Source organism: Periplaneta americana, chromosome 2 (genome assembly GCF_040183065.1).
Source record: "Periplaneta americana isolate PAMFEO1 chromosome 2, P.americana_PAMFEO1_priV1, whole genome shotgun sequence".
In the NCBI taxonomy this organism is placed as follows: Eukaryota; Metazoa; Arthropoda; class Insecta; order Blattodea; family Blattidae; genus Periplaneta; species Periplaneta americana.
The window spans coordinates 200,107,337-200,123,032 of NC_091118.1; the positions used below are offsets into that span (position 1 = coordinate 200,107,337).

The 15,696-nt window shown below is 36.9% G+C and overlaps 1 protein-coding gene across 3 annotated transcripts in view; it reads left to right on the forward strand.

Annotated features, from left to right (window-relative positions):
- The window catches only part of Klp98A (kinesin-like protein 98A), a 150,963-nt gene that overhangs the window by 71,370 nt on the left and 63,897 nt on the right, over positions 1-15,696 (forward strand). For all 3 annotated transcript variants that reach the window (XM_069819371.1, XM_069819373.1, XM_069819374.1), the window contains exons 4-7: positions 2,061-2,177; positions 6,199-6,441; positions 10,098-10,267; positions 10,426-10,667. In XM_069819371.1, the coding sequence (XP_069675472.1) occupies positions 2,061-2,177; positions 6,199-6,441; positions 10,098-10,267; positions 10,426-10,667 (772 nt within the window). The remainder of the gene's footprint in view (positions 1-2,060; positions 2,178-6,198; positions 6,442-10,097; positions 10,268-10,425; positions 10,668-15,696) is intronic.

The window sequence follows — 15,696 nt, forward strand, 5'->3', positions numbered from 1 at the left end:
ATTTCATATTTCTTTTCTTTCTCCATTTCTTGATTGCTCTATTTATTCTTTTCTCTTTTCATTTTTGCTTTCTTTTCTGTGTTTCCTGATTTCTCTATTTCTTCTTTTTTCTTTTCTTCCTACATTTCTTGATTTCTTCCCTTTTATTTTCCCCATCCTTTCTCCACTTCTTAATTTATCTATTTATGGAATAGTTTAAAAGATGAAGTGTTTCGTACGAATCGTGAGTGATAACATATTCTCGCAATATCAAGTTTCTATATGAGCAAAAGGACGACACTTTCAGAGTCTACTGTAAAGTTGGTTTCGCAATCCATTTCTGCTTCTGCCATTGTAGGCAGCAGCATTTTACTGGCTGATGCTTGTCTGTAACCTGGGAGCCAGATCCTGTGCCACGGGAGCCATATATATTAAGGAGTCTGTATGTAGGGTATCCCGTAAAACATTTGTGATGGAATAAAGATTTATTTATTCAGACACTGTACAGTAGTGGCAAAAAAAAAAAAAACCGGACCGACCCTTGTAGCTGATTTCAGAGTCACAGATTCAAATTTTGCTAGTCACAAAACACATCCATCTTGTATAATTAATTGTAACAATGAAATTTATTGCATTTGTTCGATTCTTACCGTCTTTTGTTTTCTTCGGTGCTTCAAACTTACAGACGAAAAAACTTCGAGAGTTTTATTTTCATCTGGCATCAATATTACATTTCTACCTCTATTCGGCAAAGATAACTGCGTATTTTTACATTAAATAGCAGTACATACCTCTGGCTTCACTGTCCATATTGAAATTACCACAGTTTGACACAATACACAGCACGGGATTCTTTTGTATCAGCTACAAGGGTCGGTCCGGGTTTTTTTTGCCACTACTGTACATAACTGTTTCAAATTTCATTAGACCTCTAATGCGCTCCATGTCCAGGTGATATGATGTTGAGATTGATTTCCTTGAAAAAGAATAATCTGATAAAGAGATTCTGAAGTCCTGGTACTGCCACGATCATGTTCAGTAGTGAAGTGTAGGTTTTAATTTCTCCAAATTTTATAGTCACTTCACAGTTCCAGAAACATTGTCAGAGAGGACAACGTGACGATATTGCTCTTTCTGTTGCACTGAGTAAGTTTCCATTTTAAAATAATAATAATTTAAAAAACGAACACATTTTGCAGTACCCATATGAAAATAATATGTAATATCAAAATTAGACCGCTGAAGTCCACTCAGAAAAATGCAGAATTTATGAGCCCACAGTTCCATTCTATTTGGAGAAATATCACCTCACCTCCATTGAAGTAGTTGGGCTAATGGTTGGCGCTAGGGGCACAATACCTCGCCTCTTTGTCAGTTTCTGCAAGAAGTTCCAGCTGAACAACGACTTCATTCGTGATGTTTCCCTTGCCGCTATCAGAGGATCACTTGCCATTTTAAAATACCATCTGTACTTTGTTTCCTAAAAAGAGAGAATTTTGCTCGAATATCTAATCTGTTTGTTTACTATGTTTAGGCCTGTTATATGCATGCTGTTATCTTTCCTGTACTTAATTTTCCCTTTTGTTCGTTCCCCTCCTTTCTCTTTTGTGGTCTGTTTTTGTTTTCACTCAATATGTTTATTATGCTTTGTCCAATGAGGCAGTCCCGTCATTGGGAATGCTGAAAGAGTGTCTTTCAATATTATATATATAATAAACTTTAGAAATGAGTTTATTTGTAATAAATTTTTAGCGATATAATTTTTTATTTTTATTGATAGAAATTCTGCCTGACACGATGTATTAAGAGGTAATATGGATGAGTTGCTGTATGAAGTACCAATATATCTCGTAATTCAGAAACAGGATCTTTTGTCAGCCACTAGGCCAGTGGAACATGATCTCACATAGATAGAGTTACTACAAATGTTGAAATAGATTTTCTCACGTTTTCGCTTGATATCTTTTGTACCGGTACCTCAGGAAATTAATATCAGTTACTTATATTGTTAACCTTTTTAACCATTATATGACTGTTGTGTTTGCAAATGTACACCACTAATTTTTTATGTAATTTTGCAGGTGTACAAGGATCTGGGAACAGACGTGATTGAAAGTGCATTCGAAGGCTATAATGCGTGTGTGTTTGCCTACGGTCAGACAGGCAGTGGGAAAACCTTCACAATGATGGGCTCACCTGTGAGTATCTGCCGAGACTTGTATATTTAATCATCAGTGGCGTAGCATGAAATTTTGAGCAGGGGAAGCTAACTCAAGTTGTCTTTCATGTACATATGAGAAAACGTATTAAAAAAATATAGTCTTAACCCGTAATTGGTGAGGTGGTGGCTGTGAGTACCCCAAGAAAAGAAGCCTGCGCCAGGTGGATGTGCGAAGATATATTTTTTTCATTGCTTATTATGCTGCCTGCTTCCCTAATTTTGAAGAAAACCTAGTTAAAACAAATAAAAGTACTTGATTATATAAATTAAAAATTCAGTTTGATTATCTGAGTACTACGATACAAATTTCTAAGTTGGGGTAAGTGCAATCCCCAGTTACGTGACTAGAAAAATACCTCATCACTTACGGGTTAAAATAAATAGTAGTCAATGTCAAGTCAGCAGTCCGAAGATTGGTTGGAACCTCGTAACACCAATAAGGTATGACCTCAAATGGTACGAAGTAAAACATTATTCACGGTTTACACATATCTCTAACAAATAGACACGTATAGTATAACATTAGTTCACTCCCTGTCATACTTAGAGAAATCACAATATTAACGGTCAATAGACACAGTATTAGTATCATTACGTAAGTATGCGTCTGTGTTTTGGTTGTGTCCTTCAGTGACAGCAAAGGAGTCGGTCATTTGTTTTTTAAATCACACTTTTGTTCGTAAGTCAGTCTTGATAATAGAATTGTCCAAAAAAATGCAAGTAAATTGGTGTCAGGCACTGTTATTTCACTCATTATTTATTATATCAGCTACAATGCACACTAACACTTCAACTGAACACAAGTCACGAAAGGGATAACTCTGAAACTTAATTATTTTCAATGTAAAAGCTAGCTTCTTGCGAGCCTTGCGACCAGGGTAGTTTAGTTAGAAAGGGATGAAAATCTGCGGTGTGGATTACACAGAAGAATGAGTGAAAGAAACCAGTTTGCTTGGAAGCTGGTGTGTGCAGGCTTCTTGTTTACTGCTGCATCACAAATCATCTTGAGCTGCCGCATCACAATATTTATCGCATAAGTATAAATTCTATTAAAATTAATAAATAATTTTGTTCATAAACTGCAGGTTTATTATGAAATTATTATTAACTGGGGAAGCTGAGCTTTTTAGCTTACATTGACGCTACGCCACTGTTAATCATAATCATAATCATAATCATTTATTGCATCCATTGATCATATACATGATATGGGAAATGTCATATTTGCAAACCAATAATTAATTACATAATATACATAAAAGTAATACTTATAATTAAAAATCAACACAAATACAAATATACAAAACTTGGGACGTGATTGAAGAAAACTACAGGTTGGTCGATTTCAGCTATAAGTTCTGTTTTAAATACGTCTTGAAGTCAGGAAATTTCATTTAGTAGCCTGGAGTCAATTTCAACCAACGTATCCTTCATGAGAAAACATCCTTCTCGAGGTCAAGATCTGGAAAAAAGGACAATTTTTTTAAGTAAGGCATTCTTTTTCTATTCAGTTATGACAGTTTTCAATAAATTCGTTCATACTGTAAAAGCAGTTTTTGATTAAAATTTTATAAAGAGATTCCTTAAATTTTTGATGTGGAGATATTTCTTTAAGATAATTTGGTAGGCTATTATACACAAGAAGACCAGCATGAATGAAACTGATTTTATATAGGGTTGTGTTAAAACTGTGTGTCTGAATTTGTAGGAAAGCTATACAAATTGTATTTGATAAAATTTAAGATTTCATAAATATAAATACAGGGTAATGACAAGGTATGTAATTTTTTGAAGAATGGTCTGCAGCTGGTAGTTTGAGACACTTGAACTATGGCTCTAATTGCTCTCTTTTGTAGTTTAAATATTTGGATTGCATTAGGTGAATTACCCCAAAAGATTATACCATACGTTAAGATAGAGTGAAAGTATGCAAAGTACAATGTGCGAGCAGATTCAATAGATGATGCTCTTATTAGTAATCGCAAGGCAAAACAAATTTTACTTAATTTCTTCCCTCACGTATCCGCTGGTGTAAACGAATTTTAGGGCCGTATGAGGTGTGATCATTAAATTTCGAGATCTGTCCCATAAATGGAAATAAAATTACCCGATTTTAATTTGCTGTCATCCCCTTCAAAATAGTACCCTTGGGAAGCTATACACTGATCCCAGCACGCCTACCATTTTTGAAATGCCTCCTGGAAGTCGCATTATTGGAGCCCATCAAGCACCTTCTGCTATTCGCGTTGGATCTCCTCCACAGTGCTAAAACGGCGACCCTTTAGCTTGAATATCATCTTCGGAAAAAAAAGTCGCAAGAGGCCAAATCTGGTGAATACGGGGGGGAGGGGAAGTGAGGAACGACGACCATCTTGTTACAGGTGCAAAACTGGCATTTTGTAAGAGTTCTGTGAGCGGGCGCATTGTCGTCATGGAGCATCCATTTCTATGTGGACGTGAGGATGATTTGAACCTCTTCAAATGACATTTTGATGATGTCAGAAACTTCTCTGATGGTGATGCATCCATTATCGTGCACAGTTTGTCGAATTTTTCGACATTTTCGGCAGTTTTGCACGTTTGTGGTCAACCTGGCCTCTCGTTGTCCTCCAGCGATGTTCTGCCATTTCTGAAACGCGAATGCCACTCAAAACACCTCGCCTGACTCACTGCTTCATTCCTGTAGGCTTGCTTCAACATTCCATGGGTTACGATTGCCGATTTCACAAAGAATTTGATGTTGGCTCCCTGCTCCAGTTTCGAGTCTATTGTGATTTCGCAGCTGGATTGGATGCAGCTTGTGTATAAATCCCATATGGATCAGTCAGCAAATCAAAATCACATGTCACAATGAGATAGAATTTGGAGCATTCACCCCAGTTTTGCTTGTCTTTCCAATGAAGGATTGATTGCTAATGTAGTGTTTGAACCCACGAACCTCGGATCTGCTGACGACTTAACCATCGAGGACGCTCTGTTGTAGATAGTGTGACTTTTATTTCACATTACAATGTTACTTTTATCTACAACAATAATAATATAATGAAATATCAACTGAACCGTGTATGCTTATCTTGTATTCAGTTGATATTTCAGTTAATTGACGGTTCAGTTGATATTTCATTATATTATAATTAGCTTATCGGAATATTCAAAATAAGATGAAATTGTACAACAATAATGACTTTCTATATTTCTGAATTTAAACAATCCCGTCAACAATGGGTATTTCACTCCACACATCAACACAGTATTCGTTATTGCACTCCACAGACGACAATGACAATTCACTTAGATTATTGAGAACAACAATGTACTCCTAATCTCAACTAATGTTCACAAAGCACTATTTACAAACAAAACTGTCAGTTCTCATTTCACAGTTCGCTTGGCTTGGCTAGTTCTTCTAGCTCATACACTCAAGTTCACAGTATATCGAACCCAAGACTTCCAGAGACAGTCCACTGCTCTCGAACTCAAGACTTCCGGAGACAGTCCACTGCACTCGAACTCAAGACTTCGGGAGACAGTCCACTGCACTCGAACTCAAGACTTCCAGAGACAGTCCACTGCACTCGAACTCAAGACTTCCAACTGCGTTGCTTCCGCCTGGACGCTGCTCAAGTTCACTCGCGTGTCGAACCCTAGACTCCTGGGCGCTGCTGATTTCGCTGTCCAGTACTAACAACAACTGGCTGGCTCCTTCCTCGCATCTCCTATTTATTAGTTAAACCACACTTTCCAGAAACTACGACCCTGGAAGTTTCTGTTTCTGGACGATTCTGTTCCCGCTGCTTCATTTCTTCCCCCTCTCTGCCGTGGTCCAACATGTCGTCGTCGTCTCTCCTCTCCTCTCCTCTCTATGCTGCGCGCTGCCCCCCAGTGCTCCGCGGAGCTCGCCTCGTCTCCCGGCGCCCTGTCGGATGGCGTTCGAATCCCGAGGCAGCTGTCACAATAGTATAAAGATTTGTAACAGGTTATGTTGTCTCTTTGAACAGGAGTGCCAGGGTTTGATCCCTCGCATTTGCAAGACGCTGTTCAACCGCATGGCAGCAGGCAAGGAGCAGGGTGCTAGCTACAGGACAGAAGTATCCTACCTCGAGATTTACAACGAGAGAGTCAAAGATCTGCTGCAACCAAGTGCCACGAGTCACAGCCTGCGAGTGAGGGAGCATCCACGCTTTGGTCCTTATGTGCAGGGGCTGTCCAGGCATCTTGTTACTGACTACTCAGACATCCAGGTCAGGATTACATTTAGTTAACTTTGTAACAGAACCTCTCATTTTGATGTAAATATTTAGATTCCCCCCAGGGTTGCCAGATTTTAGATATACCAAAGAGGGACATCTTTTATCCATCACATAATACAGCACTTAATTTTATCTTTAAAAAAAAAAAGAATAAAAATTATCCCTCTACGTATGTGCAGTTAGTGACTAATATGAATAGCAATTTTAATAACAGTCAAATTGTAGATACAGGTTTCCAAGTACAAAACAATATTTATCTGGCTGTAAGTTACATTACGTTTCTCTGGCGTCTTTCCGAAGGGCTTGTGGCAATAATATGTTATGCAAAATTATTAACTTAATGGTTTAATAGTAGTTCTGTCTGATAGTTTTCCCCAGCTGTTTATTATTAACAATAAAGCACAAATTCCAAAAGATGGATCACGTGTGACAAAATATTTAATTTTCAGTGTTTATTAATTGATTACATTGACATAAAATTTATTGATATCTAAACTGACATTTTATTTTGTGCCTTGGCATACTACTGCTCAAAACCCATCATTTAACATACAGTATACATTTACAGAGTAAACACTGAAATACTGAAACAATTGTCTTTAGAGACAATTAATATTAGGTACCCTCCACAAAACTGGCTTCATTTATACACCGACGGATCCTTGATCTCCAGAGAACAAGGTGCCGGTGCAGGTGTTACGTGCTGTCTCTTCTCCCTTTATAGATCTCTTGGATATGGAACAACAAGTTTTGATGGTGAAATCATTGCAATAAGTGAAAGTCTCAGGAATCTTCTATGCCACATCAATAAATTTAAAAATGCAGTTATATTGTCAGACTCCAAAGCAGCTATTCTATCAATCGTCTCTAAACACACACCTTCATCTCAAACAGCAGAAATAACTAAAATGCTCTCTCAATTAATATTACTCAATAAAAGAATTGTATTCCAATGGATACCATCCCATTGTGGAATCCTGGGAAACGAGAATGCGGATGCTTTAGCAAAGAAGGGCAGCACTGCTACTTACAGACCTGTTACTAAATTTACATATTACTCTGTGAAGAGATTTATTAAATCTACATACTTAGACTTCAACAAACAAAATTTGATAACTCAATCCCAAGGGAAAAAATGGAACTCCCTGCATCAAAATCCACAGTTAATTCCCAATTTACCACGAAAATCGTCTGTAGCTGCATTTAGATTGGCAACAGGCCATGATTGTTTGGCCAAACACCTGCATAGAATTGGAATATATCAGTCCCCTAACTGCCCATTGTGCAACTCAAACCAAGAAATGGATTCGGAACACCTGAAAATCTGTGCTTCAGTGGCTGGTCATGATAATATCTTTGAAAAATATTGGAGTGCAAGAGGTCAAATGACTTTATTGTTAAACGCCTGGCATTAGAAAACAACAACAACACTTACAGAGTTTATATAGGCCCTACATATTTATCACTGGAGTTTAGCATTTTCAACAAGCTTTTTTCCATTCCCTGTGCCACGCATTACTGATGAACGTCTCTTTTTAAATGTGTAGAAATATCATATTCACCACTGAATTCACTGCTACAAACCTTACATTTGCCAAAATATTCCTTTTTTCCAATGTTAAAAAACAAAAATTTTAAATGTAATTTAATTATTTAGGCCTAGAAGAAAATAGTTACTAGGTAACCATAAGATCATTGTGGTGATGTTAATTTTCTAAAGGAGGGACTTTTTGCGTCCTGCCTCGAATCGAAGCGGGACTCGGGATTTTTATATGAAAATCGGGACATGTCCCACCAAATCGGGACACCTGGCAACCCTGATTCCCCCCCCCCCCACACCTGTATTCCTTCATTTCAAACACTAAATAGTGACAAATATTTCTACTTCAGAAAACTATGTTCTGTCAACCCAATAGTACAAAGTACAAATTAGAGCTCGATGTCAATTAACCCAAGCTCATTTGAGAAGATACAGTATATGACTTCTTTGTGAAGTGCTGCATCAGAAATAAACTTTAAAGAGCTAAGGGTGGAAATTTTTAACACGAATGTTAACATAGAGCTATGCTTTTCTCTTCACTAAGTATGGAGTGGACAACTATGGAATTGACCATCGGAAGGAGAATAAGGGAAATGCAAAGAAAAGGAGGGAAATACAAGGGGAACAAAGACAGAACAAAGATAACAATGGGAATAGAAGAACAAGAAGAACAAGTCCACACCTGTGAGTAACGGCTAGCGCGAAACCAGGTGGCCCGGGTTCGATTCCCGGTCGGGGCAAGTTACCTGGTTGAGGTTTTTTCTGGGGTTGTCCCTCAACCCAATATGAGGAAATGCTGGGTAACTTTCGGTGCTGGACCCCGGACTCATTTCACCGGCATTATCACCTTCATCTCATTCAGACACTAAATAACCTAAGATGTTGATAAAGTGTCGTAAAATAACCGACTTAAAAAAAAAGAAGAACAACAAGGGGAAGACAAGAATAAGAAGGGAAAATGAAGAGAACAAGGGAAATACAAGGAGAACAAGAGAGTGACAAGGATAACAATGGAGCGACAAGGAGAACAAAGGAAATACAAGGAGATCAAGAGAGTGACAAGGATAACAATGGACCGACAAGGAGAACAATGGGAATACAAGGAGAACAAGAGAGTGACAAGGATAACAATGGAGCGACAAGGAGAACAATGGGAATAGAAGGAGAACAAGAGAGTGACAAGGATAACAATGGAGCGACAAGGAGAAGAATGGGAATACAAGGAGAACAAGAGAGTGACAAGTATAACAATGGTGCGATAAGGAGAACAATGGGAATACAAGGAGAACAAGAGAGTGACAAGGATAACAATGGAGCGACAAGGAGAACAATGGGAATACAAGGAGAACAAGGAGAATACAAGGAGAGCAAGTAGAATACAATGAGAATAGGGGGAATACAAGAAGAAGAAGCTGAATATAAGGAGAACAAGGAAAAGACGAAGAAAACAACGGGGGAAGACAAGGAGAACAAGAGGAATATAAAGAAAACAAGGGAAAAACAAGAAGAGCAAGGGAAAGACAAGGAGAAGAAGGGGAAGACAAGGAGAACAATGGGGAATAGAAGGAGAACAAGAGAAATACAAGGAAAATAAGGGGAATACAAGGAAAATGAGCTTATGACAAGAACAAGGGAAATACTTGGGAAATAAGGGGAAAACATGAAGAACAAGGGAAAGATAAGGAAAAACAAGGAGAACAGGATGAATATCAGGAAAACGAAGAGAAGACAAGAATAACAAAGAGGAATTCAAGGAGAACAAGGGCGAGACAAGGAAGACAATGAGAAGACAGGGGAAACAAGAGAAGTACATAGAGAACAAGGAGAAGATATAGAGAACAAAGGGCGTACAAGGAGAACGCATAATTCTAAGTAAAAATATTTATTTATACTGGCAAAGTTAAGGCCATGAGCTTCTCTTACACCCTACCAGGTCACAAAGTACATAAGCAGTAAAGATATGCAACATAGTAAAGCTAAGCACCTGTTTTTTAGTGATTTACCTTGTAAAATTATGAATGAAAATAAAATTTTAAAATGTTCAATAATTTGTAGCAAACTTGTCGAAGTTGAGTACAGCATGTAACTATATCTCTTGTCTGTGTAGGAGCTGATGACGCAGGGGAACAATCACCGCACCACAGCTTCAACAAACATGAACGATGTGAGCAGTCGAAGTCACGCCATCTTCACTGTTATGTTCGTGCAGGCAGGATTCTCCAACAACATGCCTAGTGAAACTGAATCCAAAGTGCATCTAGTGGATCTGGCAGGAAGGTTTGTATTTTACAAAATATTGTGAGTTGCTGCCTTGCCATTCATGCCACTACGGAGTGGTGGACAGACCTACTTTTACCTGGAAGTATTAGTAATCAAACAAACATATATCATATCAGTGGAAATAGTAATTGTAGTCTTGTTTGATTTAATTCCAGTGAGAGAGCAGATTCCAGTGGTGCTACAGGACAGAGGCTAAAGGAAGGGGCTCACATTAACAAGTCTCTAGTAACGTTGGGCTCTGTCATCTCTGCTTTGGCAGAACTGTCAAGCTCTCAGAAGGACAGCGCTACTGGCCAGCGGAAAGCTTCCCGTTCTTTCATTCCATACAGAGATTCCGTGCTAACCTGGTTGTTGAGGGACAGTCTCGGAGGAAATTCCAAAACAATAATGATAGCAGGTACAGTAATTACCACATACAGGACATTCCCACTCGAATGTATCTAATTTCAATTGCGTGTGCGAAATTAATGAAGGTGTAATGAAACATGTTTTGTCTGGAAGCACAACTCATCAATAATCCTATTGTAAACACAAGCATGTGGCTGTCATATCCGTGATTAGCTACTAGTCGAAACACTTGCACAATGCAGGAAAATATAGCTCCATATTTGAGGCCATAACATTGTATTTATTTTAAAAGAAAATTTGAATTTTAGTTGGTAAATACGATAAAACATAAAACTTTATTCATATGTACAACATTATATAAAAGAGAAGGTACTTTTATATTTGAAGAGTCCACTGCAAGAATGATGGATGTCACTTTTTTGTCGAAAATGAACCAAGACTGTAAATGCATAGCTTAAGACATACAGAATGTATATAGAGAGTTATATGGCATTAACACTGATAGTCATTGTCCAGTAATGATCGGAAAACCACAGTTAAGCTTTGAGCGCTAAGCATTTCAAACTTTCAATTGCTTCTCCTGAAAAATGTATTCCAAATGACATCCATCATTCTTGCAGTGGACTCTTCATTTGTTATTTACTAAGAATTTCTCAACAAAGCAGATGAATGCAAAGAGTAGGCTAATATCAAGGTTAGTCTGTTCATGTAACAAGCTGGCGTCACTTCCCCTGAGCTTGTTGTCTGTGCAAGCACGTTGTATTATGGCTCTGCATCCTCAGTGAGTATGGTTAAATACAAGAGAGGAATAACACGTTAGTCTGACAGCGATTGACTCTACACAAAAGTTTAAAATAATTTAATTGATTAGAAAGTAACTGTTTCCTAAGTAAACGAATGAATAGTAGTGAGGTTAGGTTTACATTGATGAATAATAGAAAATGTTTAACATGAAACAGAAAATACAACAGTGGGCGGGATCACGTACTGAAGATTAGTGGCGCCAAGCTGCAGTGAATCAAGTCTCAGTTCAGTCATGTGCTATTGTTTATTGTAGAATTATTCTAACAGCGAAAAGATTGTAGGATCCTCAAGGTCTCTGACTTTAGTTGCATAAACCTTGTCTTTCATGTAATCCCAAAGAAAGAAATCTAATAGGGTGAAATTAGGAGATCTTCAGGACCACGCAGTCTGACATATTCTGCCAATCCAACTGCCAAAATGGCGAACTTCTCTGTGTCAATGGGGAAATGTTTCATTTTGTTTAAAATGGATGTCAGACTCTTAAATGTTAAATTTGAGGACAGAAGAACTGCTCCAACACTCGAGGTATGTATTGCCAGTAATAGTTGCTTCAAAGAAAATGAAGGACTCATTGGTTTCATTTTGTGAGAGTGTACATCCAATGTTGAGTTTACGACTGTTTCAAACGTGTTTATTTAAAGTTTGCGACTTTTCTTTGCCTCAGATGTAGACATAATGGCGACTCACCTTTGCTGACACATGAAAGGTGTCTCATCAGAGGAGAAAGTCTTTGAGAGAAAATTGGGGTCAGATCTAAACTGTTTAGCACATCATTGGTAAATTGCGCTCATGGAAGCTTGTTGTTCGATTGTAGCTGTTGTACTATGCAGTTCGGTGAAGTATTGTCAGAATTTGCTTCTCTTGTTAAGCTTGCTTAAATGTATTATGTGGACTGCCACCAAATGCTGCTCAAACAGTGTCCACCATCTCTCTCTCTCTCTCTCTCTCTCTTTTTTACACTTGAGCTACATTAGGCATTGCAGCCCGAAAGAGCAGAAGCTCATGCTCGGGCGCAGTTCAGATCAGTTATACAAAATATATCACAAAATTAAGAGAGTTCATTGAGCACAATAACATTAATAAATGGTAAAATAATACAGCATGTAATAGTAGGGTCTATATACAAATAGAAAATACAAAAGTACATAAATATTAGAGTATCAATTTTTAACTCAATTAGCTTAAGCAATTAAATAATTAATATGATTTGTTTCTTAAATCTGTGTGTGTTAAGTGTACTTAGCTTAGGGTAAGCTCTGAATAAATTCATTATATATTTTGGGTCCAAAACTTCTGCTGTGTTTTAATCCATACATTATGGTTTCCATCATGCTTCTTTAATACATTTCCAGTTGCTAAAAATGGGTCTTGCCATTTTTTTATGCTTTTAGGAGTCTGTATGATTAAAAACTTGCCTAAACTTTCGTTGCACCTTAACAATCAGCTCAGCAAACCATAGGCTCCTTGCTTCTTTAATACATTTCCAGTTGCTAAAAATGGGTCTTGCCATTTTTTTATGCTTTTAGGAGTCTGTGTGATTAAAAACTTGCCTAAACTTTCGTTGCACCTTAACAATCAGCTCAGCAAACCATAGGCTCCTTGAGTCATGGGGCCATGACTGATAGAACGCCATGACTGATAGAAAAGTTCACAACGGAACCACTATTCCATCCCTTGGTGAAAATTGAAAGCACTGAAAATTTTTATGAATTTTCCCTCATATGGCACATGTTGTTTCATTGTATCTTGAACTGTTAACTTTTTACAGGCAACTGAAATGGGATACATTTGAGCAGAACATCAAGTAATAAGGATTGTTATATTGTTCATGTTCTACTGTTGCCATGGCATCTTGTTGTTATGTACAAATGCTAACACAAAATAAAGATATTTTGAAGTTACGTTCTAAAATATAACATGGTGTCAGATGTGTGAGAACAAGAAGTCATAATGGCTAACTATTTTAATACACCTACCCTAAGCTGGGATGAATGGAGTAAGTGGAAATGGAAATGTGGAATATATGTAGAAGCTTTAGATCAAGATGTCAAAGAACAAGAAAGTAAAAACATAGCAATATTCTTGAACTTAGTTAGTGATACAGTATTAGAATTATGTGATACTTTAAAAGCTAATGATGTTATATTCACCACCTTAGATGAGCTAATAGCTGAGTATGATGAACAGTTAAGGTACTTGAATGGAAAATGTAAGTGTTGAATCTCTAAAATTCAGTCAAATAAATGAAAATCCGGGAGAATTGTTTGACATATTCCTATTTAGATTACTCTAGCAAGCTTCTCCTTGTGAATTTTGTCGTAACAGTTACAGAAATAGGATGATTAAAGAAAAAATAATTCTGGGATTACGTGACACACCTGTATAGGGAAGACTTCTTCGTGAACCAGACCTCAGTCTTAATAAAATAATAATAGATATAGAGTAAAGATTTAGCAAGATTTAAAAAAATGATGTGTATTAGGAAGAAGGTGATCCCAATGAGTAAAACTGAGTGATGTGTAAAGTGTTAAATAGAAATAGCAATTTTTTTTAATTCATTTATTTTTTTTTGTAATTGAGGGAAGTTAGGAAAATGTTAGTATAGTGATCTTAAATAGGATAGACGGTTACAATATGATATTTTGAAAGAGGATAATAATCAATAGAATATACTTACTTACTGGCTTTTAAGGAACCTGGAGGTTCATTGCCGCCCTCATATAATCAATAATAATAATCAATAGAATATACTTACTTACTGGCTTTTAAGGAACCTGGAGGTTCATTGCCGCCCTCACATAAGCCGCCATTGGTCCCTATCCTGAGCAAGATTAATCCATTCTCTATCATCATATCCCACCTCCCCCAAATCCATTTTAATATTATCCTCCCATCTACGTCTCGGCCTCCCCAAAGGTCTTTTCCTCTCTGGCCTCCCAACTAACACTCTATATGCATTTCTGGATTCGCCCATACGTGCTACATGCCCTGCCCATCTCGAACATCTGGATTTAATGTTCCTAATTAAGTCAGGTGAAGGATGCAATGCTTGCAGCTCTGCATTGTGTAACTTTCTCCATTCTCCTGTAACTTCATCCCTCTTAGCTCCAAATATTTTCCTAAGAACCTTATTCTCAAAAACCCTCAATCTCCGTTCCTCTCTCAAAGTGGGAGTCCACAGCCATACAGAACAACCGGTAATATAACTGTTTTATAAATTCTAACTTTCAGATTTTTTGACAGCAGACTAGATGACAAAAGCTTCTCAACCGAATAATAACAGGCATTTCCCATATTTATTCTGTGTTTAATTTCCTCCCGAGTGTCATTTATATTTGTTACTGTTGCTCCAAGATATTTGAATTTTTCCACCTCTTCAAAGGATAAATCTCCAACTTTTACAGTTCCATTTCGTACAATATTCTGATCATGCGACATAATCATATACTTAGTCTTTTCGAGATTTACTTCCAACCCTATTGGATTTTCTCCTAACATATTCACGTCATCCGCATAGACAAGAAGCTGATGTATCCCATTCAATTCCAAAGATCAATAGTATACTCTATGAAAAATAATAAAGTGTTGCAATGACTTGAAACGTATAAAATGTAAAAGGCTAAAGTAGGATGAATAAGATGGGATGTAGAGAGACTATAATTACATATAAAATGAATTTAGTAAGAATAGAATTCAGGAAGGAATGTGAATGGAGTGTGATCTGGAAGGTGAACTAACAGATGGTGGATATTTAAGATCAGGCATATTAGATTGAAAACTACCTATTTCCAACAACTTTCCCCTCTTTCCATTTTTCACTGTCTGCACTAATAATGAAGTTTGTCTATGTCGTCGGACTTTTGAATCATCCTGTATAAAACTTTAACCCCAGATCTAAGAAAGTACCATGCCTTTAAAAATCTTCAAACAACTGAATAATTATTGAATTGGATAATAAGATGGTAGTACTACCATCGTTAAAATATGATATGATGAAACTCATTAATTCAGAATTTAATCACTTTGGTGTAGTAAAATCTGAAGATGAGCTAGATAGGATATTTATAATTTTCTTAAAAATTGTCCCGAATGTCAGGAAAATAAAAATTCTATGTTAATTTTAAATAAAATCTTTTATTTATAAGTATAATTTTAAGATCATCTTCTAAGATTTTATTTTATAGGCTAATTGAAAATCAGTTGTTCTTAATTGTTACATTTTATTTGTATAACAATATTAATATTTAATTAATTATATTTATTTGCTATTAATT